This window comes from Myxocyprinus asiaticus, chromosome 44, assembly GCF_019703515.2.
Source record: "Myxocyprinus asiaticus isolate MX2 ecotype Aquarium Trade chromosome 44, UBuf_Myxa_2, whole genome shotgun sequence".
Classification (NCBI taxonomy): domain Eukaryota; kingdom Metazoa; phylum Chordata; class Actinopteri; order Cypriniformes; family Catostomidae; genus Myxocyprinus; species Myxocyprinus asiaticus.
This window is the reverse complement of record NC_059387.1, coordinates 31,058,680-31,082,865: the sequence shown is the minus strand read 5'-3', so window position 1 is coordinate 31,082,865 and position 24,186 is coordinate 31,058,680. Positions and strand designations below refer to the sequence as shown.

Below are 24,186 nucleotides of genomic sequence, written 5' to 3'. Positions count from 1 at the left end.
GTCAGAAAATTCTTCTTGAAACATGGCAACCTCCGTAGCTTGTGATGGTGAGAGGCGGTCTCCGCAAGTGACCGGGGTAACTTGATCAGTCGCTTTTAAGTTCACCTCCGGTCTGAGCTCCTCCCTCTCCGGAACCACCATCGCCTCACTCCAATTTTAGAGATTGAGGTGTTAAATCTGACGTGCTCCGCCTATATCCATTCTTTTAACCTCATAATCGATTTCCCCGATTTGCCGTGTGACCTCAAAGGGCCCTTGCCACTTGGCAAGTAATTAAGAGCTCAATGTGGGGAGTAATACAAGGACTTTATCTCCCGGTGCAAATTCCCGTAGCCGAGTACCCCTATTATACAACCGGCTTTGACGTTCTTGAGCCTGAAGCAAATTCTGCTGTGTTAATTACCCCAGTGTGTGGAGTTTTGCTCTCAGGTCAATAATGTATTGAATTACATTTTTGCTGTTTGATGGTCCCTCCTCCCAATTTTCCCATAGGACGTCGAGCACGCAGCACAGTCGACACCCGAACAATAATTAGAATGGGGAGAACCCCATGGAGGCTTGCGGGACCTCTCGTACTGCAAATAATAGGGGCTCGAGCCACTCTGTCCCAATTTCGAGCGTCTTCGTGCACGAACTTACGAATCATATTCTTTAGTGTCTGATTAAATCGTTCAACCAAGCCATCCGTTTGGGGGTGGTAAACGGTGGTCCGAATCGATTTAATCCCCAATAATTCGTACAGTTCGTGTAGTGTACGTGACATAAACGTCATGCCCTGATCAGTGAGGATTTCTTTCTGAAGAGTGCCTCCGCAACACTACGTGCTGAGATGTTGCGCAGTGGCACTGCTTCCAGATATCGTGTTGCGTAGTCCACCAGAACAAACACAAAGCGATGTCTGCGTGCCGTCCGCTCTAATTGCCCGATGAGGTCCATGCCAATTCTTTTGAAGTGGACCTCGATCAACGGGAGGGGGCGCAATGGCGCTTTTGGGGTGGCCGTGGGATTCACCAACTGACATTCACGTCATGCCGCACACCACCTGCAAACATCCCCGCAAATGCCGGGCCATCAGATGGTCTAGTGTTTTTCCCTGCCCTAAGTGACCCGCCATTGGATTATAATGAGCCATCTGGAATAACATTTCCCGACAGCTCTTCAGTACTAACAATTGGGCTGTATCCTCCAGTATGCTCCTGCTCGATCGGGGACCCGGACGAATGTCTCCACCTCCATCATAGGGTATCGGTCCCAGAAATGCCCAGGTTCCCTGCAGTGGGAGAGCGGAGAAGGTTTGGGATGAACGGGACATTGAAATCCGTTTTGGGCTAGGAATTCCCCATTTCCGGGGAACAGGGACAGGATGAGGGGAAGGATAGAGGGAGGGAGGAGAGAAAGAAAGAGAAGAGAAAGGGCTCACCGGCCCCCGAATACGCCACCATATTTTCCTCATCCAGCTGGACTGCCCCATTCAGCGACGCCGGTCGGTGGAACTGGACCCACTCCGCTGTCCCTTCCTGTAGCCGGGCGATGAGCTGTTCCAATACCACCAGATCGAGTACCTCCTAGGCGCTGCGATCTTCAACCAGCAGCCACCTTCGGCGGCTGTCTCGGAGCTGTCGACTGAATGCGAACGGGTGACCGAGCTCACCAAGTGTCAATGAGTGGAAGTGTTGGCGTTGTTGCTCTGGGCTTCGGCTGACCCGTTGCAGGATGGCTTTCTTCAGATCTTTGTGCACCAAGAGGTTGGACGCAGGTAGTTGGTGGGCCGCGAGTTGGGCTTCCCCGGACAACAGTGGCACGAGGCGGGCCACCCACTGAGCGCTGGGCCAGTTCCATGCTCCAGCCATCCACTCGAAGAGCTCAAGGAATGCCTCCGGGTCATCTGAGGTCCCATCTTCATCAGCGTGACATGCGGTACAACCGTAGGTGGGTCCGGGTTCACGGCTGAAGACCCTGCTTGGTGTACCAAGCTCCAGAGCACCTGCCGGTCCTCCGCTTGAGCCTGGAAGAGCGCCTGGAACAGCTGCTCCTGTTCCAAATGCAGCTCAAGCAGAGACTGATGTTGGGCTTGGTGGATGCTGGCGAGGGTCTTGAATACTTCGGCCAGCATTGAGGACTCCATGACGGCATTTTCTTCCTCCTAATCTGGGTTTCGGCACCACTGTGACAGGTTTCTTTCTTTCTTATAAAGGAGGAAGCGAGGCCCGGGTAAATGTCCAACGTAACTCTTCTATTTGACACACTTTTCAGTGTTCTACACAAAACGTTCTGCTTTTCAGCAGCACGTCAAACACAGTCACACACACAGCTTCGTGCGTCTCTCTCCCTCCTCCGGTGGACATATCCCTCTCTGCAAAACAAACAGCTGTTAGAGATAATTTCCCACAGGTGTCAATCCTTACCGTTCTTCCTCTCGCATCATTGCTCTCCACAGACGTCGCTCGGCCATGCCCCCATTACCACAATAATATGTAGGGCATATAAAGAATACATGATATGGATTATAATTCAGTTTGAAATAAATTGCATTATTGTGGCAGAAGAAGAAAGCATCAATTAGACAATACAAAAAGTGGCTAAAGAACTCAATATATTGTTTGTTTTATTCTCAAATCATTGAGGAAGCCTACAGTTGACAGCAATCAGTTTTGCATTGAGTTAGTCAATGTGTCCAGTTCTCAGTACGTGTTCTTGCATTCCGTCTGCCCTATTTTTAATTGTCGTTCTATGTACATGTGCGTGGCTTAGACGGACATTATATACTGTATATATATATATATATATATATATATATGTCACATTTTTCAATAAAATATACAGTATATCACTAAAAATGTAAAAAAAAATAAAATAACTTTGTATCACGTCTACATTGATCGAAATTTAAGTCAACATTGATTGAAAGTGACCTTATTTTACTTTAATTACAATATTAATTACATAATTCTTTGTAATCTTACATCAAAATATAATAACTTGCTCCTCCTCTGAAACGACTTTCCTTTTCGACTGATGTCAACAAGCCCTTCTTTTTTTTTAACCCCTCCCATTCAACCACCTACTGTATTATACACAGACCAATTGTTTTGATCTAATCAATTCTCCATGGATAAGTCCCACCCCTGTATTGTGCTGGGTAGCCCCGCCCACAATGAAACGTTATGATCAACATTTCTGCTCTACGTAACTGTATATTAAACATCAAAAATTAGATATGAGATTTCTCAAATTAAAGTTTTATAGTGACTGTGTTACTATCAACCACAACCATTTACATGAAATACTGCTTACTGTGTATTTAAACCCATCACAATGTTTGTGTGTTTCAGAGCAAGAGGAGTCCTATGAGTTCATCATAGTATCCCTAACGAGTCAAATGTGGCACTTTGAGGCATCTACGTATGAGGAAAGAGAACTTTGGGTGCAGGCCATCGAGAGCCAGATATTCGCCAGTCTACAGTCCTGTGAGAGCAGCAAGAATAAGGTAAGATTATATTACATTCATGAAGCTACTGCAGAAATAGATTGGTATGTGTCACTATGGGTGAGAAAGCTGTGTTTGGAATGATTACTCCACCTCCTAAACCAATGATTTTAGTCTCTTTGTGAGTGTTGGTTTGCCAGTGTGGATGGAAGCAATGCACCTTCTGTTATTGAGAGAATGTTGCTAGTTTTGTAAACATGCAGTATATTTCTGTTCCTTCCACATGTGCAGTCTCGATTAGGAAGTCAGAGTGATGCGGTGACCATCCAGTCCATTAGAAACGTGAGGGGAAACAGCTTCTGTGCAGACTGTGATGCCCCCAGTGAGTAAAGCATGAAATCTAGTTACGACTGTTAGTCTTTCCTTCTGTTATAGTTATTCCTCCTCTTTCCATAGGCTGCCTAAGAATATAACTCCATGCCAAATAGGTATGATTTAAAAGGTTTAGTTCATCCCTCATGTCATTTCAAACCTGTTTGACTTTCTCTATTCCGTGGAACACAAAAGGTGAGTTTTTAAAAATTCTTCACAAGATTTATGTGACAATGACAAAAACATTTGAAAACCACCATAAAAGTAATCGACACGACTTGTGCACTACATTCCAAGTCTTCTGAAGCCATTCATTCATTTTGTCTGATGAACTGAATGAAATATAAGTCGTCATTCACTCTCAAATCAAATCATTTTTAAAGTGCTAAAATCAAATATGGTGGCTACATCGATGACGTCAAACCTCATAGCTGAAATTTACCCATTATGCCAGCAGAGGTTGAATTGCATAAAAGTCCATTTTGATGTTGCAAACTGAAAACTAATCATCCCCAAACCGCTTTTCTTTGCAGATCCAGACTGGGCCAGTCTGAATCTTGGTGCTCTGATCTGTATTGAGTGTTCCGGGATGCACAGGAACCTCGGAACCCACCTGTCCCGTGTACGATCTCTAGATCTGGATGACTGGCCGGTGGAGCTCAGCATGGTGATGACGGCCATTGGGAATGCCGTGGCCAACAGTGTGTGGGAGGGCTGCGTGGAGGGATACACCAAACCCAGTGTAGACAGCACCAGGTGAGACTAGTCATGGTTGCCTGACCAAAGTTAAGACAAGCTTTATTGTTATTCAACTGTATGTGTTCACAGGGAAACAAAATTGCACTTTGCTAACACAAAGTACTAGATATTTGCTGGTAACCTTGCAGGTACATTTTTTTTTGTTAGTCTACAAAATATTTTTGAAGTCGGTATGTGTAGGTTCTCATAAAAGGCATTGAATGTCATTGTCTCTGTGGACAGATACCAAAGTGCTAGCTTAACCTTCTACCCTTGTTATCTTAAATTATTTTTAAAATGGATTCCTTTTTTTTTTCTCCCAATTTGGAATGGCCAATTCCCAATGTGCTTTTTAAGTCCTTGTGGTCGCGTAGTGATTCGCCTCAGTCCGCGCATCTTATCATGTGGCTTGCTGAGCACGTTGCCACGGAGACATAGCGCGTGTGGAGGCTTCACGCCATCCACTGCAGCAACCACGCTCAACTCAACACATGCCCCACTGAGAACGAACCACATTATAGCGACCACGAGGAGTTTACCCCATGTGACTCTACCCTCCCTAGCAACCGGGCCAATTCTGGTTGCTTAGGAGACCTGGCTGGAATCACTCAGCATGCCCTGGGATTCGAACTAGCGTGCTAGCGAACTCCAGGGGTGGTAACCAGCGTATTTTATCACTGAGCTACCCAGGCCCCTAAAATGGATTCTTGATTAGTTCTACATTTATTGACATTTACTTTTTTTATCACTATGTGTGTTCCCTGGGTATCGAACCCATAACCTTGCCGCCGCTAGCGCCATACTCTACCAGTTAAGCTACAGGAGCATTTAGTAATATGCTCCTGTAGCTTAACTGGTAGAGTATGGCAATATTATGGTAGTGATGTTTGCCAGGTTTGGACTTTTTATTCCTGTAGCTCAACAGGTAGAGCATGGCACTAGCAACGTCAAGGTTGTGGGTTCAGTTCCCAAGGGGACATACAGTATGTACTATGTAGATAAATGAAAGTCTCTTTTGATAAAAGTGTCTGTCAAATCCATGAATGTAAATCTTGCACAATGAAATGCATGAAGAAAGTGATGTAGCTGCTTAGTCGGATGTGGAACATGACGGCTTTGATGAGGTAAACGTTAGGCTCTTTGTTTAGACTATGGAAGCCCATAACATTTGGGAGTTCCTGGCATTATTCAAGCAAGCACTACATGAAGTGTCAGTAACTTGATCAATGACTGGATAGTGACAAATTCCTCACCCAATCATTGGTCCATTAGTGCTTTTTGAAGAAGATGAGAAATGTTTCAGGAGATAATGCCTGTACGGGTCTATAGGCCATTGTCTGTAGCCGTTCACCTGTTCTGGTTCCAGGCGATGTTTTTGAGGTGTCCCCCCCCACATTCCCAATCTGTCTAATGACCTGTAAAAAAGGGTGTTTTTGGTGGCAATTAAGGACACGATTACAGTGCCAAACCACTCCCCTTGGGGCTGAATTGAGAGCCCCAAATGGCTCTGACAGCTATCTATCACTCAGAGGGGGTGTATCAGTCACTCCTGAGGGTATAAATTCAGTCAGACACTTTGACACCGCCTGGCCTGTATTTTGTTGTAATACATCATAATGTACAATTTTAATACTAGTCATATTAGCTACTGAACAGTTTCCTTTGTCCATTTGTCCAGCAGTGTTAGGGAGGCTGCTTTGAAACTTGACAAATGAGTTCAAATACAGTCAAACTACCATTTAAAAAATGTCTTAGCTACACACAACATGCTACTTATAAAAGAAGCTAACTGTATTGAAGTGGTTTTGGTGGGTGGGCAATATTGCTGCTATTTAAGGGGTAATATCTTTATCTTTGAAAATATAACTATAACTAAAATATAAACATTTTGGTGAGCGCATTTGATTATTAGCTCAGTTCATTTAGCTGTAAAGCAGAATGTGCAGTACAATGTTCGAAATTGAAAAATAGTGATGTAACGTTTTTTTTTCGCAATACACTGCTACTAGTTGAAATAAATAGCTTGTTACTGGGAAAGCTACACTGATTTGAAAACAGCTGAGCTGCTGTCATGCTGCTTAAAAATGTTGTTGAAAAAAGTAGCTATGCTACTTTTAGTTAGTTACATCCCCAAAACTGCTTGGAAGGTAGGCCTGTTTATTATAGTATATAGTAAATTCTTGAGGTCCACATTATTAAAGATGCTGTAAGTGATCTTTTTTTAAATTAAATGACATGCAGAAAACGTCCTTATTACCTGTCAGATCATTGAAATAGGTGCCATGAAATATCACACTTGTCTCTGGAACAGCCCTAAGCTCGGTAGAACGCGGCGAAATAGATGGCTGCGGTCAGATCATTTGTTTAGCCAATCAGAAGACTGTCTGCCTGTCAATCATTGTGCACGTTCACAGGGCAACCCATATATGCTTATATAAGTGTCGGTATGGTGTCCTGCTCCTGCGAAAATATCGTGGTCGGACGGCGAAATGACTCCCCGCCCTCCACCTGCTCTAATACAACGGCTTCCTAGTGCATCTGTGTGTGTGCGATAACTGATATGATGGCCGATATTATAAATCTATCCAGTTTCACTAAAAAGATTACTGTGTGAATTTGTTACTATAAATCTATACTCTTTTGCAAAAGAGAATACTGTGTACATTTGTTAAATGCATCAACAAAAATTTGGGCTGATAACCAAAGACGATAATTACTTTTATGCTATAGCCATTAAACGATATGATTGCTGATGCTATAAATCTATACTGTTTCGCAAAAGAGAATACTGTGAACCAATGCTTGATATGATTGTGTACCAAATATATCATGCATCTTTAATAAATAGTGTTGTTCTTTGATATACTGAGGGTTTTTAAAGTGGTGGTTACTAAGATATTAGTAAAATTATGTATCTATTTCGCTTTGATTTTATACTATTATATCTGGCAACTAAATTTAGTGTATAGATGAGCAGTTATAATAAAGCTACAGTGGGTTTTTGCGTAGTCGAGCTACTGTCAATCTGTCCGTCCAAGCATATACAATGCATAATCGAATATTTGAAGAAAGCACATCAAATACGGCAGATTAAATAAATGTTTTGTGTCATTTCTGTCATTCGGAGGATGTATGCGCACAACGGTGAGGCCAATTGTGGTCTAGTTGACATGCATACATGCTGAATGAAGCTAAACTACAATCGCTGTTAGTGACAGACATTTTAAAAAGACAAGTGATTGTTTTAGTCCAAAGGAAATCAAACTTTTAAAGTACATGTAAATGTGTACTGAGTGAAGTGACCTGGTTGGATTTCCCTCAGTGGAGAGTGTGAACAAAGATGTAACAACTACACTACAAAATTGTGCATGCCAGAGATAGCGTGTAAAAGGAGATAGCCCTTTCGATTTACCCTCCACCTGGGGTTCCCCCTCCCCCTTCTCTCTCTCCGTCTTCATTCTTCTCTCACTCACTGGCGAGTGATGTCTCACAGTTATCTATTGAGTGGTTGGCGGGCTGCAGCCGAGTGCCTTTGACTTGATGAAAGATTATTGATGCTGATATCCCCCCTCACACTTGAGTCGTCAGGACTGGCTCACCGCCGGAGGAGGGAATGTTTTTCATTGTCAGGAGAATCTGATGGTTCATGGCATCCTCCATTTCTCCCGTTCTCTCGCTTGCTCACTCATTCTCCCACTCGTTCGGACAAAACTGAAAATCTCATTACCGTCATAACTGATTTTCCTTAGCCAAAGAATAATGGCTACAACATGTTGGGTGTTGAGATTTCATATATATTCAATATATAGTTATCAGGGCAGAATATGCTTGTTTTTCCCTAAAAGTGACAATAATTACCAGGTAATTTGTTGCATGAAGTCTTAAACCTCATTAAATTAAAGTTTGAGTTTTGTGGATTTCAATTCATGTCCGTTTACCTTGAGGCAATCTAAATGCTAGGGTACTCCGTGTAGGTGGTATTTCATCTATATTTAAATACTTTTTCCTATTCCAGTTCAATATCTAGAGACAATAAGGAAGCTTTTTGTAGCATGATTTCCCCAAAAAGCGCAAGCACTGTGGCGCTATGAAAACATTGATAAGTGTTTTGTTTTTTTGAGAATCCCACCAGCCCATTACTGCAACATTGGCTGAACCAATCACATGAGTTTGGGGCGGGACCACCTATTTGTGCAACCAATGGCAGATAGGGGAGTGTCCCACGAAACCTGTTTGAAAACAATAATTATTTTAGCAGTTCCAGCCTTGTGGCACAGAAATTACAGACGTCACTTTCACAGTTGACAAAAATGAAATTTACTTTTAAAATGTAGTCTTTCTTTTATGGGAAAACAGAGCAAAAATATTGATGACTCATCTTGCACTCGCAGGCATACTCAGTGTTTTTGTCCAATAAAATGATTTCTAGAATCAGAATGTCTCACTTTTTACCAAAAGCAAGTAGCAAAACATGGTTCACAGCTGAATCGTAAACTAAAGGCTTTTGGCTATTAAAAAAAGTCCCGCCCCAACTTTCTGTTTCAATAACAAATACGTCAAGGAAAGAAATCTACATCTCTCAAGCCATTTCAAGGGGTCTTTAAGAAAAGCATTATAAATTTCAGTTTTTGTCAAGCATTCAAAGACTCCTAAAACCTTCATTCTTAGCAAAGAAGAGTCCTAAAATCGCAGCAATCATAGTCCAAGTCACGTTATCAAAGTTTGTTTCTGGTTCACGTTGGTCATTCACACATAGTTATGAATGGGGCATTTGGTCTGTCAATTATATATGTATCATCAAAATGTTGTTTGACATCAGTGCGATGAGTAATAGTGCTCATTTTACCATAGTGTGTTCAGGCGGGATTGATTTAATTCTTATCACGTAGGTGAAAACTAACAGCTGAGTGAGAGTGACACGTCTCAGTGTTTTCTGAGCTCATTTACTGCCATGATGACTAATTTAAACCCCATAACACAAGCCATGTGCTTCTTTAATGGACTCTGGTTGACTGCTAATGCATTTTCTCTTGAGCTAAACAGAAATACTCTCAAAGGCCGTTTACACTGAATACATCTATCATCTTTGTGCGTCCACCTGTTTCAGCACCTTGTGTAGGAGGATCACTTTTTTCCGGCATTTGAAAACGTTTAACGTCTTCATAGAACTTGTAATTACAAGTTGGAAACTCTAACTTGACAGTTGTGACATCATGTAAAAACAACTGAAATGGCATCTGCCCCAACAGTAAAAGGTAGTTTGCATATATTTTGGTTTGATATAACATTTTATAAAAGCCAGTGTTACCTGGAGTGCGTTCTTTATTCTTGAACATTTTAAAACATACAGAGATGAATTAATAGAGATTAAATATTTTGTTGCAATCAACAAAACAGCCATACATGGATCCGTTTTAGCATTATGAGTGTTGCCATAGAAACTAATAATTTCCGAGGTCCAAGGATGTGAAATGCTCTGAGTAAAATCTCAGAGTTGTCATCTCATGATTACAGTAATTGCGACAGCGTGAGCATGCCATAATATAGAATGTGTGGTTGTCAGTTTGTTTATCAGCATTATACAACGGCTTTAAAAGTGGCTCATCTGAGCAGAATTTAGTGTCACAATTATACGTTTTGTAATTTTAGGTTTGTTTTTTTTTTTTCGTCTTTTTCTTGTTGGTGTTAAACATCCAATTTTCATTTCCCCTACTTATTAAAATTCAGATTTGGCTGTCGTTGACAACATGGAAAATGTAATGCGTCTCACCTACTGTAGTTACTGATGTGTTCCAGCAGTTCCAATTATAAATATTGTTTTAATTACTGAGTTGCATCAATTGATCAAGGAGCTCTCTAGGTAATCCATTAAAAAGATTGATAGATTTATGATAAATTTACACAGTTTTGTCATGAATTCTTGCGTGGCTATAAATCTTGATCCAAGAGAGAGAGACACTCCAGAGGTTGGCTCATTGGAGGGTGTTTACTGCTTAAATTAGAAATTGGCAGTTGTGTGTGTTTTCGTGTAGATTCTAATTGCCTGGCACCCGTATGCTACAAGGCTGAGGGAATTTTTGCAGTTGTTGGTAAGACGGCACGCTGACGATTTACGCCCTTGACACACACATCCCAGCACAGATGCTAATCTATTTTGTTAGTATTGTTATCCTTGATGAGCCCCCAATTATTTTACAAGCCCTAGGGTTACAGCATTGTAACATTAAAACTATTAAAACTAAAGTACTACGTCTATATCTACATTCTTATCTGTGTCTATATATCTATGCCATCTCTTTATCACTAATCACTCTCTCTTTCTCTTTTTCTGTCTCTCTTTGCTTGTTTGAGTCTGGACAGAAATAGATAGCGATTGTGCTTTTCGTGATTTCTCAAACACACACGCACACATTGTGGCCTTCGGCCAGAGCAGGTAATAGCTCTGATGATCCTCCAGTTTGTTTCAGAAATAATTTGCCATTGCGTCTTCGCCACAGGGCAGTGGCACTAATACAAATAAATCACTTCAGTAACCTCTTTCCCTCTCTTATATGGCGTCAATCTTCCTCTTTTTTTTTTTTCCGCCCCTCTTCTCTTTGCAGGACTTTGTTCATCTTATTTTTATTTCACCCCTCCTTATTTTCATGTCTTAGCAGTCTTTTACTTTTTTTTTTTTTTTTTTTTGCCATAAAGGTTTGCTCTGAGTGTAAAACTCTGTTTATAAATCTGGGTGCACTCTCAAACTGTGTAATGTGCAAATTAAATCAATTTTTGCAGAGTAATTGTATTTATATGCACTCGAAGGTTGAAGAAAGCATGAACGTTCACAGAATATAACAATAAAGGCGTCAATGTTTACGTATACAGTAGTTCACCCTAATTACAGTATACACATTTCAACATACAAGCCATATGTGTTTTATGGCTTAAATATTGGTATGATAAATGCTTGACATGAATTGCTTTAGTGACTTTTCTCTCCCACATTACATGAAGTTGCACATTTTGTTGCGTTACATTTTTCAAAATACTGTTTCCACAAAAGCCTATTGCGCAAAAACACTATATGTACATTATTATATAAAATACTATACATATAATTTTACTGTGTATATGTAAAGAATGATTGACAGACCATTGAATTATTGAAAAATAATGCACACCCTGAGATGGTAATGCGTCCACGACTCGAGGCGGCGTTTCAGTAATTCAGTAATTAATCGCATATATACTGTAAATACTTGCTCAAATAACAATAATTCAATATATAATGATCAAATAATTCTAAGTAGTTTTATTTAAATAATTATAAATATTATATATTCTAAAAGTAATACATCAGATAATTAAAATGCACTACATTATTGTGGCAGACGAGTAAAGCACTGATAAGACAAAAAGTGGCTTTAGAAGGCAATATTCAGTTGTGCTCAAAGTTTGCATACCCTGGCAGAAATTGTGAAATTTTGGCATTGATTTTGAAAATATGACTGATCATGCAAAAGTCTTTTATTTTAGGATAGTGATCATATGAAGCCATTTATCATCACATAGTTGTTTGGCTACTTTTTAAATCATAATGGTAACAGAAATCACCCAAATGACCCTGATCAAAAGTTTACATACCCTTGAATGTTTGGCCTTGTTACGGACACACAAGGTGACACACACAGGTTTAAATGGCAATTAAAGGTTAAATTCTCACACCTGTGGCTTTTAAAATTGCAATTAGTGTCTGTGTATAAATAGTCAATGAGTTTGTTAGCTCTCATGTGGAAGCACTGAGCAGGCTAGATACTGAGCCATGGGGAGCAGAAAAGAACTGTCAAAAGACCTGCGTAACAAGGTAATGGAACTTTATAAAGATGGAAAAGGATATAAAAATATATCCAAAGCCTTGAAAATGCCAGTCAGTACTGTTCAAACACTTATTAAGAAGTGGAAAATTCGGGGATCTCTTGATACCAAGCCAAGATCAGGTAGACCAAGAAAGATTTCCGCCACAACTGCCAGAAGAATTGTTTGGGATACAAAGAAAAACCCACAGGTAACCTCAGGAGAAATACAGGCTGCTCTGGAAAAAGACGGTGTGGTTGTTTCAAGGAGCACAATACGACGATACTTGAACAAAAATGAGCTGCATGGTCGAGTTGACAATGCCACAAAAAAGCCTGGTTACAGTATGCCCGACAACACCTTGACATGCCTCAAAGCTTCTGGCATACTGTTATTTGGAGTGACGAGACCAAAATAGAGCTTTATGGTCACAACCATAAGCGCTATGTTTGGAGAGGGGTCAACAAGGCCTATAGTGAAAAGAATACCATCCCCACTGTGAAGCAAGGTGGTGGCTCACTCATGTTTTGGGGGTGTGTGAGCTCTAAAGGCACGGGGAATCTTGTGAAAATTTATGGAAAGATGAATGCAGCATGTTATCAGAAAATACTGGCAGACAATCTGCATTCTTCTGCACGAAAGCTGCGCATGGGACGCTCTTGGACTTTCCAGCACGACAATGACCCTAAGCACAAGGCCAAGTTGACCCTCCAGTGGTTACAGCAGAAAAAGGTGAAGGTTCTGGAGTGGCCATCACAGTCTCCTGACCTTAATATCATTGAGCCACTCTGGAGAGATCTCAGACGTGCAGTTCATGCAAGACGACCAAAGACTTTGCATGACCTGGAGGCATTTTGCCAAGACGAATGGGCAGCTATACCACCTGCAAGAATTTGGGGCCTCATAGACAACTATTACAAAAGACTGCACACTGTCATTGATGCTAAATGGGGCAATACACAGTATTAAGAACTAAGGGTATGCAGACTTTTGATCAGGGGTCATTTCATTTTTTTCTTTGTTGCCATGTTTTGTTTTATGATTGTGACATTCTGTTATAACCTACAGTTGAATATGAATCCCATAAGAAATACAAGAAATGTGTTTTGCCTGCTCACTCATGTTTTCTTTAGAAATGGTACATATATTACCAATTCTCCAAGGGTATGAAAACTTTGAGCACAACTGTATTTATTTTGATATTATTGAACATTGCATTGAACAAGCCTATCATAGGCCTACAGTCCACAGCAATATATTTTGCAATTTAATTTGTCAATCTGTGAGAGATATGTTTATTATATGGGCTTTTTTAAGGATGTGTCAATGTACACATGCATCAAGCGAACACTTTTAGAGCGCTTTGGTTATGTTGCGTCATAAACACAGCGTTTTTAAGTTGCTGTGTCAAGTTAAACGTAGTTTGAAACGTTTGAGATCCCTGCATTCGGTCCAGCTGTTTTTGAACGAAAGAACATGTTCTCATCTTGTGCTGTCACTGGTAGGGTTGCCACCCGTCCCATAAAATACAGGATCGTCCTGTATTTAAAGATAAAATGATTGCATTTATTGCAAAATCTGGAGTATGTTGTAAGGGGCCATGATATACCCCCACCCCCCATTTGAGTGTCCCTTATTTTACAACTTCAAAAGTGGCAACCCTAGTCACTGGTGTCAAGCAAGCCTGAGTGTGGTTTGTTGTCTGTTTAACTGCACGTTGCATATAGAGGTTTTTTTATTCTCCCCAATTTGGAATGCCCAATTCCCAGTGCACTCCAAGTCCTCGTGGTGGCGTAGTAACTCACCTCAATCCGTGTGGCAAAGGACGAATCACAGTTGCCTCCGTGTCTGAGACCATCAATCCGCGCATCTTATCACATGGCTCGATGAGCGCGTTACCGCAGAGACATAGCGCATGTGGAGGCTTCACGCTATTCTCCGCGGCATCCACACACAACTCACCACGCGCCCCACCAAGTGCGAGAACCACATTATAGCGACCACGAGGAGGTTACCCCATGTGACTCTACCCTCCCTAGCAACCGGGCCAATTTGGCTGCTTAGGAGACCCGGTTGGAGTCACTCAGCATGCCCTGGATTCGAACTCGCGACTCCAGGAGTGGTAGTCAGCCTCTTCGGTCTGTAGTTCTAAAGGTCTATGGTTTTATCTGTCGTTCTATCTCTCTATGTCTCTCTGCTCTGTCCGTCTGTCTATCTGTTGTTCTGTCTGTCTGTCTATCTATTATCTATCGTTCTGACTGTCTGTCTGTCTATCTATTGTCTATCGTTCTGTCTGTCTGTCTGTCTGTCTATCTATCGTTCTACTGTTCTATCATTTGATCTATCGTTCGATCTATCTGTCTATCTATCATTCTGTATATGTATTTATCATATCTATATGTCTGTCTGCCTATCTGTCTATTGTTCTATCATTCTGTCTATCTGTCTATTGATAATCCATCTATAGCATGTTTACATAGAAACACAATGAAAAAAACAGCACAGAGGGATGCAAAAAACACGTTCGGAGTGACCGGGCCCTTAGCCTGTCTATCCTTCGACTTAGCAAAAGTCATTCTCCCTCGTTACAGCTGGAGTTTCGCTTACTGCCCCCTGCTGAAAACAGGTGGTACTTCAAGCTTGAATGGCTCTGATGGTAGGCATATTCCAATAAATGTTTTGGGATGGTCTTTACATCACATTATTTGTATTTCATATTCATTTTGCAAAACGAGACCTTTATCAGTTACAATCACAGTAAAACATTAAAGCCATTTGTTTGTGAGCAAGACTTTTAGCATTTAGTGCCTAATACATGGAAAACACTCTCTGTCACTCATAAAAGTGGACTACACACACTGCCACTGTCAGAAGTCAAAATATGCATGCCACGGCAATACAATGTCATTGCAAGCACCACCCCCCTTTCTCTCTCTCTCTCTTTCTCCCTCTCCTTTACAAACACTCCATCCCTGCTGGGAGGGCTGTTAGAATGTGCCCTCCCCTCTGTTTGATGTGTCTTTTGAGAGTTTCAGGGAGTTGTTTTGTTTTTGTATGTGCCGGCGAGGCCCTTCAGAAGTTCCCCTTCCTCTGAGCCCCACTTACCTCCATGAACTCATTCACTTTTTGTTTTTTTACTACCCTCTGATTGGTTACTTTATGCAGCGCCATTCACCTTACTCCACACCCTCATCATTTGTGTCTCAGATGGTCCATTTTCACTTGCATGTCCAATTGCTATTCGGCCTTCCTGGAGGGACACCTCCCCTTGAGTGTGCGCTTCACTGGGACCCAGAATGGCACCTCCCCATCCAAGTCCCTTGTTGGCTCATAAATCGCTGTGTACCCTTCAGCCTGGGTTGAGTAATTACCCTGTTGTTTCTTCCTTCGTACTAGTGTGCTTTCATGTGTACCTGATACTCTGGGCCAGGATAGAGGAATAATTAGCGGCTTCCGTGGTCATTGGGGTCAGGTGAGATTACAGCAAAGCCAGAACAGCAATGGATCCATTCCCCTACTTTTACAACTTACTTTAGCTGACTAGAGTAAAAAAAAAATTCTAGAAGAAATGAAATTTAATTCTCAACACATAATGTGTCACATTTCAGATTGAAACAGAATAATCAGCTAGAAATAGTGTTGGGCGGGACTTGATTTTATCCATCAGGATTTGATTGGATTTATGAAAAGTGGGCTGTAATATTATTGGATAATATCGTTTTCCTTGCATGTGCAGCCTTGGTTATGTCAGCAGATATATATATTTATCTTACACCAGGCTTACACCAGGTTGTTTTAATGCGTTAGTTATGCATACTTGAATACTGTATATCAGTAAATAAGTAAGTAAATAAAAGTTGCTTCACCACTGTGGAAACACTAACATTATATATTTACAATTATATATTTGTATTTATTTACATTTATTTAATATTTTAATTTACATTTATTTATTAGTATTTGCATATATTTAAATAAGCTGGTAAATGAATAAATAAAAATACATACAATAAAGGACCAAAATTAACAAATTATCAAAATTAAATTAAGACATTTATTCACAATGAGATATTTATTAAGAAAGTAAAATGGTGTCCATTTTGTTTTCTTGTAGTCTTTAACGATTAACTACTTAATTTGATATATCGATATTAATAAGTGGTAATTTTGTTGTTACTCACACTGAAGCAGTTAGCAGCATTTGTAATTAGTTCTATAGTCAAAGTATATAATATTTGGTCTACTTTTCCAGCTTTGTAGTCTCTCTTACACTCTAGAGTCCCACAATGTCCCCCAAGCAACCCTGATATTCTTGCAAATATGTGTGTACCAGTGTGGTGAGTGTGTGTGTGTGTGTGAGGGGCAGCCATGGGCCTTATTTCCTGAATGTGGTTTTCTCCCCCTGCCGAGAGAATCTTCTCTCCATCCCATCACTCTTTCGTGGCCTCCTCATCCCTCCCTCGCTTTTGACACGCTAAAGCTGCACATTTTATTTTCCTTCCTCCTGCCAAGAGGAAGTATCTTTTCATGGCTTCTCTGCTTTCTCCCTTAAACCCTCCACACAGTGCCCTGTGTTTGGATTGGGTCTCCATTTCAAACAAAAGTCTGAGGCGGGATTACCAGCCCCTCTCTTTCACACGTCTCCTTTCAAGTGGCAATGGCCGAGGCTATTTGAGACGCTTGTTGCTGCTCCTGAAATCTTCCTCCTTCCTTTTCCAAAGCAGGTGACCGAGTGAAAGAGCATTTAAAAATGTTATCAAGAACTGTGGACAGACATGATGTGGATTATCATGTTGGCTTGACAAAGAAAAAAAAATCTATCTGTCTACATATCTATCTGTCTCTGTCTCTGTCTGTCTATAGTTCTGTCGTTCTATCTCTCTTTCCATCAGTCGGTCTTCCTGTCTGTCGCTCTATCTATCGTTCGGCCTGTCGGTCTTCCTGTCTATCTGTAGTTCTATCTATCATTCGGTCTGTCTGTCTGTTGTTCTACCTATCGTTCGGCCTCTGCATCTGAGACCGTCAATCCGCGCATCTTATGGAGTGGTGGTGGTGTAGTGGACTAAAGCACTGAACTGGTAAGTGGAAGGTTGTTGGTTCAATCCCCACAGCCACCACCATTGTGTCCTTGAGCAAGGCACTTAACTCCAGGTTGCTCCAGGGGGATTGTCCCTGTAGTCAGGGCACTGTAAGTCGCTTTGGATAAAAGCGTCTGCCAAATGCATAAATGTAATGTATCACGTGGCTTGTTGAGCATGTTACCGTAGAGACATAGCGCGTGTGGAGGCTCATGCTATTCTCCATGGCATCCATGCACAACTCACCACGAGCACCATATTATAGTGACCATGAGGAGGTTACCCCATGTGACTCTACCCTCCCTAGCAGTGGTTGTTCAGGAGTCACTCAGCACACCCTGGATTCGAACTTGCGACTCCAGAGGTGGTAGTCAGCCTCTTCGGTCTGTAGTTCTAACGGCCTATGGTTTTATCTATCGTTCTATCGCTCAATGTCTGTCGGTCTGTCTATTGTCTATTGTTCTGTCTGTCTATCGTCTATCATTCTGACTGTCTGTCTATCGTTCAGGCTGTCTATCTGTCTATCGTTCTACTGTTCTATCATTTTATTTATCATTCGATCTATCTGTCTATCTATCATTTTATATATGTATCTATCATTATATCTATATGTCTGTCTGCCTATCTATCTATCGTTCTATCATTCTGTCTATCTGTCTATTGATAATCCATCTATAGCATGTTTACATAGAAACACAATGAAAAAAACAGCACAGAGGGATGCAAAAAAACGTGTTCGGTGTGACCGGGCCCTTAGCCTGTCTATCCTTCGACTTAGCAAAAGTCATTCTCCCTCGTTAAACTAGTGTAAACTCACACCCCTCCTTCCCCGAATCCTTTGCAAACTTCTCTCCTTATTGTCCTCTTTAAAAGTTTTGAGAGTCGCCCACCCTCTTAAACCCCTGCGATGGCACGGTGGGTTTCCTGTAAAGAATTCAGATGAAGAGAGTGAAAGAGAGAACAACAGGGTGGGTCTCTTCAGAAGAAAAACAAGCTTTGAAAGATTGACTGCTGAAGGAGGAGGGGGGCTAATTACACACACACACACACACACACACACACACACGGTGAAGAAAGATTCACTGTGCCCAGAGTCCATTCAATTGCTCTCTGCCTTGTTCACAAAGAGCTGTCAAGATTTTCAGGGAAACAGCATTAAAGATGTGGCTTCCTTAATTAGCTCGTGCCATTGTTGCCAAAGTGACGTAAGCAACACTTGTTTGTACACATGAAATTGTCTTTGGGGGCATATAATAGTGGCATGGGATAACTGATTATCAGTAAAGAGATGCCACAACATTTGTTCTGCTCCATAAAGCCTGTTTTGTTCGCCATCTTCGAGCGCTTCTCTAAAATGCAGGAAAAGGCTGCAATGTAACTGCTGAATTGAGTCATTTAATTAGCCATTAAGTTGTTCATTTTAGTATTTTAGGTCAGGTTTGTTTGGTTGGTTATTATGTTATTAATTTTTTAATGACACCTTGGCATGGTGCATTATACCCCGTAAGACATTGATTACAGACCTTTAGAATTATTTCGAGGGCCTTATCAGAAGATTTGGGCTAGATTTTTATATTTTTTGAAGAAAATGTGAGTGGTGCTTGAATGCATAAAACTTTTCACCATGATGCGAAGATGGTGTGGGTTGCTAGGGTGTTCTATGTGGTTGCTTAATGACACAAGTTAAAAGAGACTATCCTTAATACCTTATTTAATATGCAATAATAAATTCTGGTTCATAGATATGGCTTAGTCCATCATTCAGTGCAATTGTTTTATTGCTATTTTATTTTCCACCAGGTCAAAATCATAAGTACAAATGCTTAGAAAAGTTGTTGTACAAATCCCTAACTCTTAGCTTCATTAGTAATACTTATGCTTGCCTTAGAAATCAGGTCGTGTTAGGTCGGTTGGATTCGGGGTTTTTATTTATTTATTTTTATTTATTGCTTTTTTTCTGCAATTAATAGACTACTAAATGTAGTCATGACATATAAGTCATTCCCCATCAGAGGAAGCGTCTGTTGATTGCTCTGGTCCTGAGGATAATAAAGGGGCGTGTCTTCATTTAGACTCCCATTGTACCACCAATCACTGCTGCTGTAATTTAACCGTAGTATGAAGTAAATGAAAAAAATGCTGCATGGATGTATCACCTTGTAATAAGCACCACTGTATGTAGTATGCATAAATGCACAAGGCAGTGTTTGTTTAGAAGACCAGTCATAATTCATTATGCAAATATGCAGTTATGTCATCACTGACAGTTTTGAATACCGAACATTCTAAAAATGTAATTCAATGAGAGATTTACAAACTTAAATGTCAATCTTCAGTTTCTTTAAATGTTTCAAGTTTATTTATAATAAAAATGAGCACATCTAAGGGTGGTACTTGTGGTACCATTTCATTGGCACCAAGTCACTTTCCCGGACTTTCACTTCTACCGTTCCTTTCTGGTGGAGCAAATTTCCCAACTCCGCCCATCTCTTGCAACCTTCAAGAAAAATGTAAAGATGCATCTCTTCCGTGAGCACTTGACCCAGTCCTACCTAAACTGAAATTTAAAAAAAATAAAAAAATTCTTCAATCACTGTCTCTCTCATATTATTACCTGCTGAATTAATAAGGGGCCATTCACACCGAAAACATTTTTGCATCTGTCTGTGCTTTTTTCAACAGTTTTTCTATGTAAACAAGATATAGACAGTCTTTTTCCCCTGTGCTGCATCTCACTGTTATTCAGCATCTCGTGCCACGTTTTTAAGATGCCGTGTTTTTGATTGTGTTTGTCTTTCGTTGCTATTTTTGAAAGCATTTTATTGTCTGTCTATGCCATTTTTCAGTAATTATTTTCTATGTAAAGGTGCTAGACAGGCGTCTTTGTTTTGCTGCATCTTACTGTTTTTTCAGCGTTTAGCACAGGAGCGTCACGTTTTTGTGTATGTCCGTGCCGTTTTTCGATGTAAACATGCTAGACAGACGGCTTTTAATGTTGCACAGGTTTTTAGTGCCTTGTGTTGGAGTGCCACGTTTTTTTAGATGTAGTGTTTTTAAACAAAATTTTGTGTCGGTCCGTGCTGCTTTTAAATTCATTTTGGCATCTGTCCTTGCAGTTTTTCGATAGTTTTTTGCATTTAAATATGCGCTACATGGCTGTCTTTGACTGTTGCGCCACATCCCTCTGTATTTTCAGCATCTCATTTAGGAGTGCCATTTGTTTTAGATGTGTTTTTGAACCAGTTTTTGTGTCTGTCTGTGCTGTTTTTGAATGCATTTTTACATACTGTAAAACTCTTTGACCTCTTTGACCTTTGTGCTGACGTTCCACTGCGTCTCACGCAGGAGCTCCACGTTTTTGAACGCGAATAGTTTTTTCTATTGTTTTTCAATGTATACATGCGCTAAACACATGTATTTGACCATTGCGCCACATTTCGCTGTGTTTTCAGCATCTTTTTTAGATGGCAGAGCTTAAAAAGAACTTAAAAAAAAAAAAGTTTTGAGAGTCTTGCTTTTTTAAGCACAAGAACACGTTTGGTTTGAACAGCTAAGACTGAAATTAGCTACAAACCAAAGTGTATTAACTGCACAATTAATTGTTGCGGAGAAAAATATGAATAAAAATAGAATGTTTGAAGAACATCAACACAGTTCTGCCTTGCAAGTAATAATTCATTCTTACTTGCAAGTGTAGAATAGTACTTCTCTAGCCGACTAATTATATAGCTATAACTGTTGTTATTTTGTCATTCTCCTCTATTACTTTGTTGGTTTTATTTTGTAAACACTGGCGATAGCTTTGGCGTTGCCGTTATGGTGGCTTTGTGGAGTCACGTCCCAAGGGAAGCCTGTCACCCGACATCTTTCTAGACTCTCTTTACCTCTATCAGCTCTCTCTCTGTCTCTCGCTCCTGTCTGTCACTCACCCAAGCAAGGCAAACAACAGCTCCTTTCTGCTCGCCTTATCACCCACCGCACGGGGTCAGGAGGTCAGACCTGCACTGAGCATGCTCAGATACACTCGTATCGATTTTGCACCGTACCCCTCGCCATCACTGTGAATGCCAGCGAAAGAGAAGAGAGGGGGCAGGCGGGTGATAGAGAGGACCAGATACATCTCTGGTGCACTGTGAAGAGTTGGACTCCATTCTCTTACCCAACCAAATGTGTCTCTTTCAGCCCTTTTCTTTGGGTCTTCGATCTGGCGGACTGCCGGCGGACCCCTAGAGGGTTGAGGGTCCAGCATTGAGAGGGCTTCTTTGTGGGGTCCACCGGGCTGGACTGACAACACTGACAGCAGCTATTAAAAACTACGGCTTCCCCTTCCCACACACACACTTCTTTATTGTCCACAGTAGACATGCTGTTCACAATGTGTAACCTTTCGATAGCCAGCCAGACTTTAACCCTCAAGATTCTGAAGGAAAGCCAGCAAGCACTATAGCTAGTTGTGAATGTGTGAGAAGTGTGTGATTGTTTATTTAGCCTTCTTCCCTTGCGACCTCTACCATCACCATGACATATCCATAACTGAATTACTCTGGAAGTTCTTGAAGTTTCTGATATTCTTAAGTTGCAAATAGAGGTCTGCATGGACATTAAGTTGAAGCCCGAACCCTGCCCGTAGCAGAGATCGCAACAAATAAAAACAGAACGCAGGTGTTTTGATTGATTGATTGATTGATTGATTGATAAACTTTATTGAAGGGGAAATTCACACATTACAGCAGCATATTCTAAGTGATAAAAACAAACCAAAAACAATATTGCACCAACCTAAGCACTATACCATAAAAGCATTGCACAGTAGTCAAGCCAATCACGTGTGATATTGATTATGCAGTCTTATGGCAGATGGAAGAAAATACCTTCTATAACGCTCTTTTGAGCAGCACGGATGAATAACCCTTCCACTGAACGTGCTGCCCAGAATCCCCATTGTCTCATGGAGAGGATGAGAGTTACTGTTTATGATAGAAGACAACTTCTTGACCATACTTTTCTGTCCTATTTTGTCTGTTTTGGATGTGTTTTGTAAAAATGTAAGTTCATTATTACTTGACAAGGTGTCTAAGAAAGGGGGCGGTCCTGCAGTGTGGCGCAGTGGTCAGAGACATCCAACCAGCGTATGTTTACAAAGAAAACCAATTGAAAAACCGCACAGATGCACGCAAAAATACATGCACACCTCCTAAGTCGTCTGTTCGCACACTTCATTCTTTGTTAATTACAAACCCTGAACCCAGCCTAAAAACCTGACTATTTGTCAGTTCTCATCATGCTCGGGTTGGGCAATAGACCTCTAGTTGATAGGTAGTTGCTGACTGGCCCAAGTCTAAAAGCCCATCCCCAAGTCTCTATGATATTCTGGTCCCTAGATGCGGCTCAGGATCCTCTTGCAATGCAAGTGTATGAGATTTAAACACCCGTTTGATGGCCTGCGTGGTGACATTTTTTATATCTTATCATTTATTCACCCTCATGCCATCCCAGATGTGTATAACTTACTTTCTTCTGCAGAACACAAATGAAGATTTTTAGAAGAATATCTCAGCTCTGTTGGTCCTCACAATGCAAGTGGATGGTGGCCAGAACTTTGAGGCTCCAAAAAGCACAGAAAGGCAGCATAAAAGGAATCCATATGATTTCAGTGGTTAAATCCATATCTTCAGAAGCGATATGGTGTGTGAGAAACAGATCAATATTTAAGTCCTTTTTTACTATAAATCTCCTCCTTTGACCAGCCCCAACCAGTAGGTGGTGATATGCATGAAGAATGCAAATCGGCAAAAAACAAAAGAAGAAGAATGTGAAAGAGGAGATTTATAGTAAAGAAGGACTTAAATATTGATCTGTTTCTCACCCACACCTATCAAATTGCTTCAGAAGACATGGATTAAACCACCGGAGTCATATGGATTACTTTTATGCTGCCTTCATGTGCTTTTTGGAGCTTCAAAGTTCTGGCCACCATTCAGTTGCATTGTATGGACCTATAGAGCTGAGATGTTTTTCTAAAAATGTGTTCTGCAGAAGAAAGTCATAGACATCTGGGATGGCATGAGGGTGAGTAAATGATGAGAGAATTTTCACTTGTGGTTGAACTATTCCTTGAAATCCAATCACTTCAGTATTGATCAGAATAATAGCATTTGAATTGTTGGAAAAGAAATCTTAAAGCACTCCTGTAGCCTAATTCTACTGTTAGAGATGTTGATTTTGGAAGTATTAAATCTCAGCTGATAGTTGGCTTTTGAGCCATCTGAGTGCCAATAGAACAAAAAAACAAACGATGCAATGGAAAAGGTCCTAAACTTGAACCTTGTGGGTCTCCTCTCTCTCTCTCAGGGAAGAGAAGGAACGCTGGATCCGGGCGAAGTATGAGCAGAAGTTGTTCCTGATGGTGCTTCCTCAGTCTGACGTGCCACTGGGACAGCAGCTTCTGCGAGCAGTAGTGGAGGATGACCTGAGGCTGGTGGTTCTCCTGCTCGCTCACGGCACCAAGGAAGAGGTCAACGAGACGTATGGAGACGGAGATGGACGTACCGCCTTGCATCTGTCCTGCGCGATGGCGAATGTTGTTATTACACAGCTGCTCATCTGGGTAAGAGAACTGATTGGAATCAAATCTTAGGTTGCCGTTTTCTTGAAAGTAGTACGGCTACAAGTAGGACATGTTATTGTTGGTCCTGGAACAACATTTCTCTCAAGCAATCAGATTTTAGGGTTAGA

General features: G+C 41.0%; 1 protein-coding gene across 2 annotated transcripts in view; it reads left to right on the top strand.

Moving 5' to 3' along the window:
- agap3 (ArfGAP with GTPase domain, ankyrin repeat and PH domain 3) overlaps positions 1-24,186 on the top strand; it is a 224,973-nt gene that overhangs the window by 196,435 nt on the left and 4,352 nt on the right. For both annotated transcript variants that reach the window (XM_051686602.1, XM_051686601.1), the window contains exons 14-17: positions 3,333-3,487; positions 3,719-3,809; positions 4,333-4,555; positions 23,803-24,058. In XM_051686602.1, coding sequence (XP_051542562.1) covers positions 3,333-3,487; positions 3,719-3,809; positions 4,333-4,555; positions 23,803-24,058 — 725 coding nt within the window. The remainder of the gene's footprint in view (positions 1-3,332; positions 3,488-3,718; positions 3,810-4,332; positions 4,556-23,802; positions 24,059-24,186) is intronic.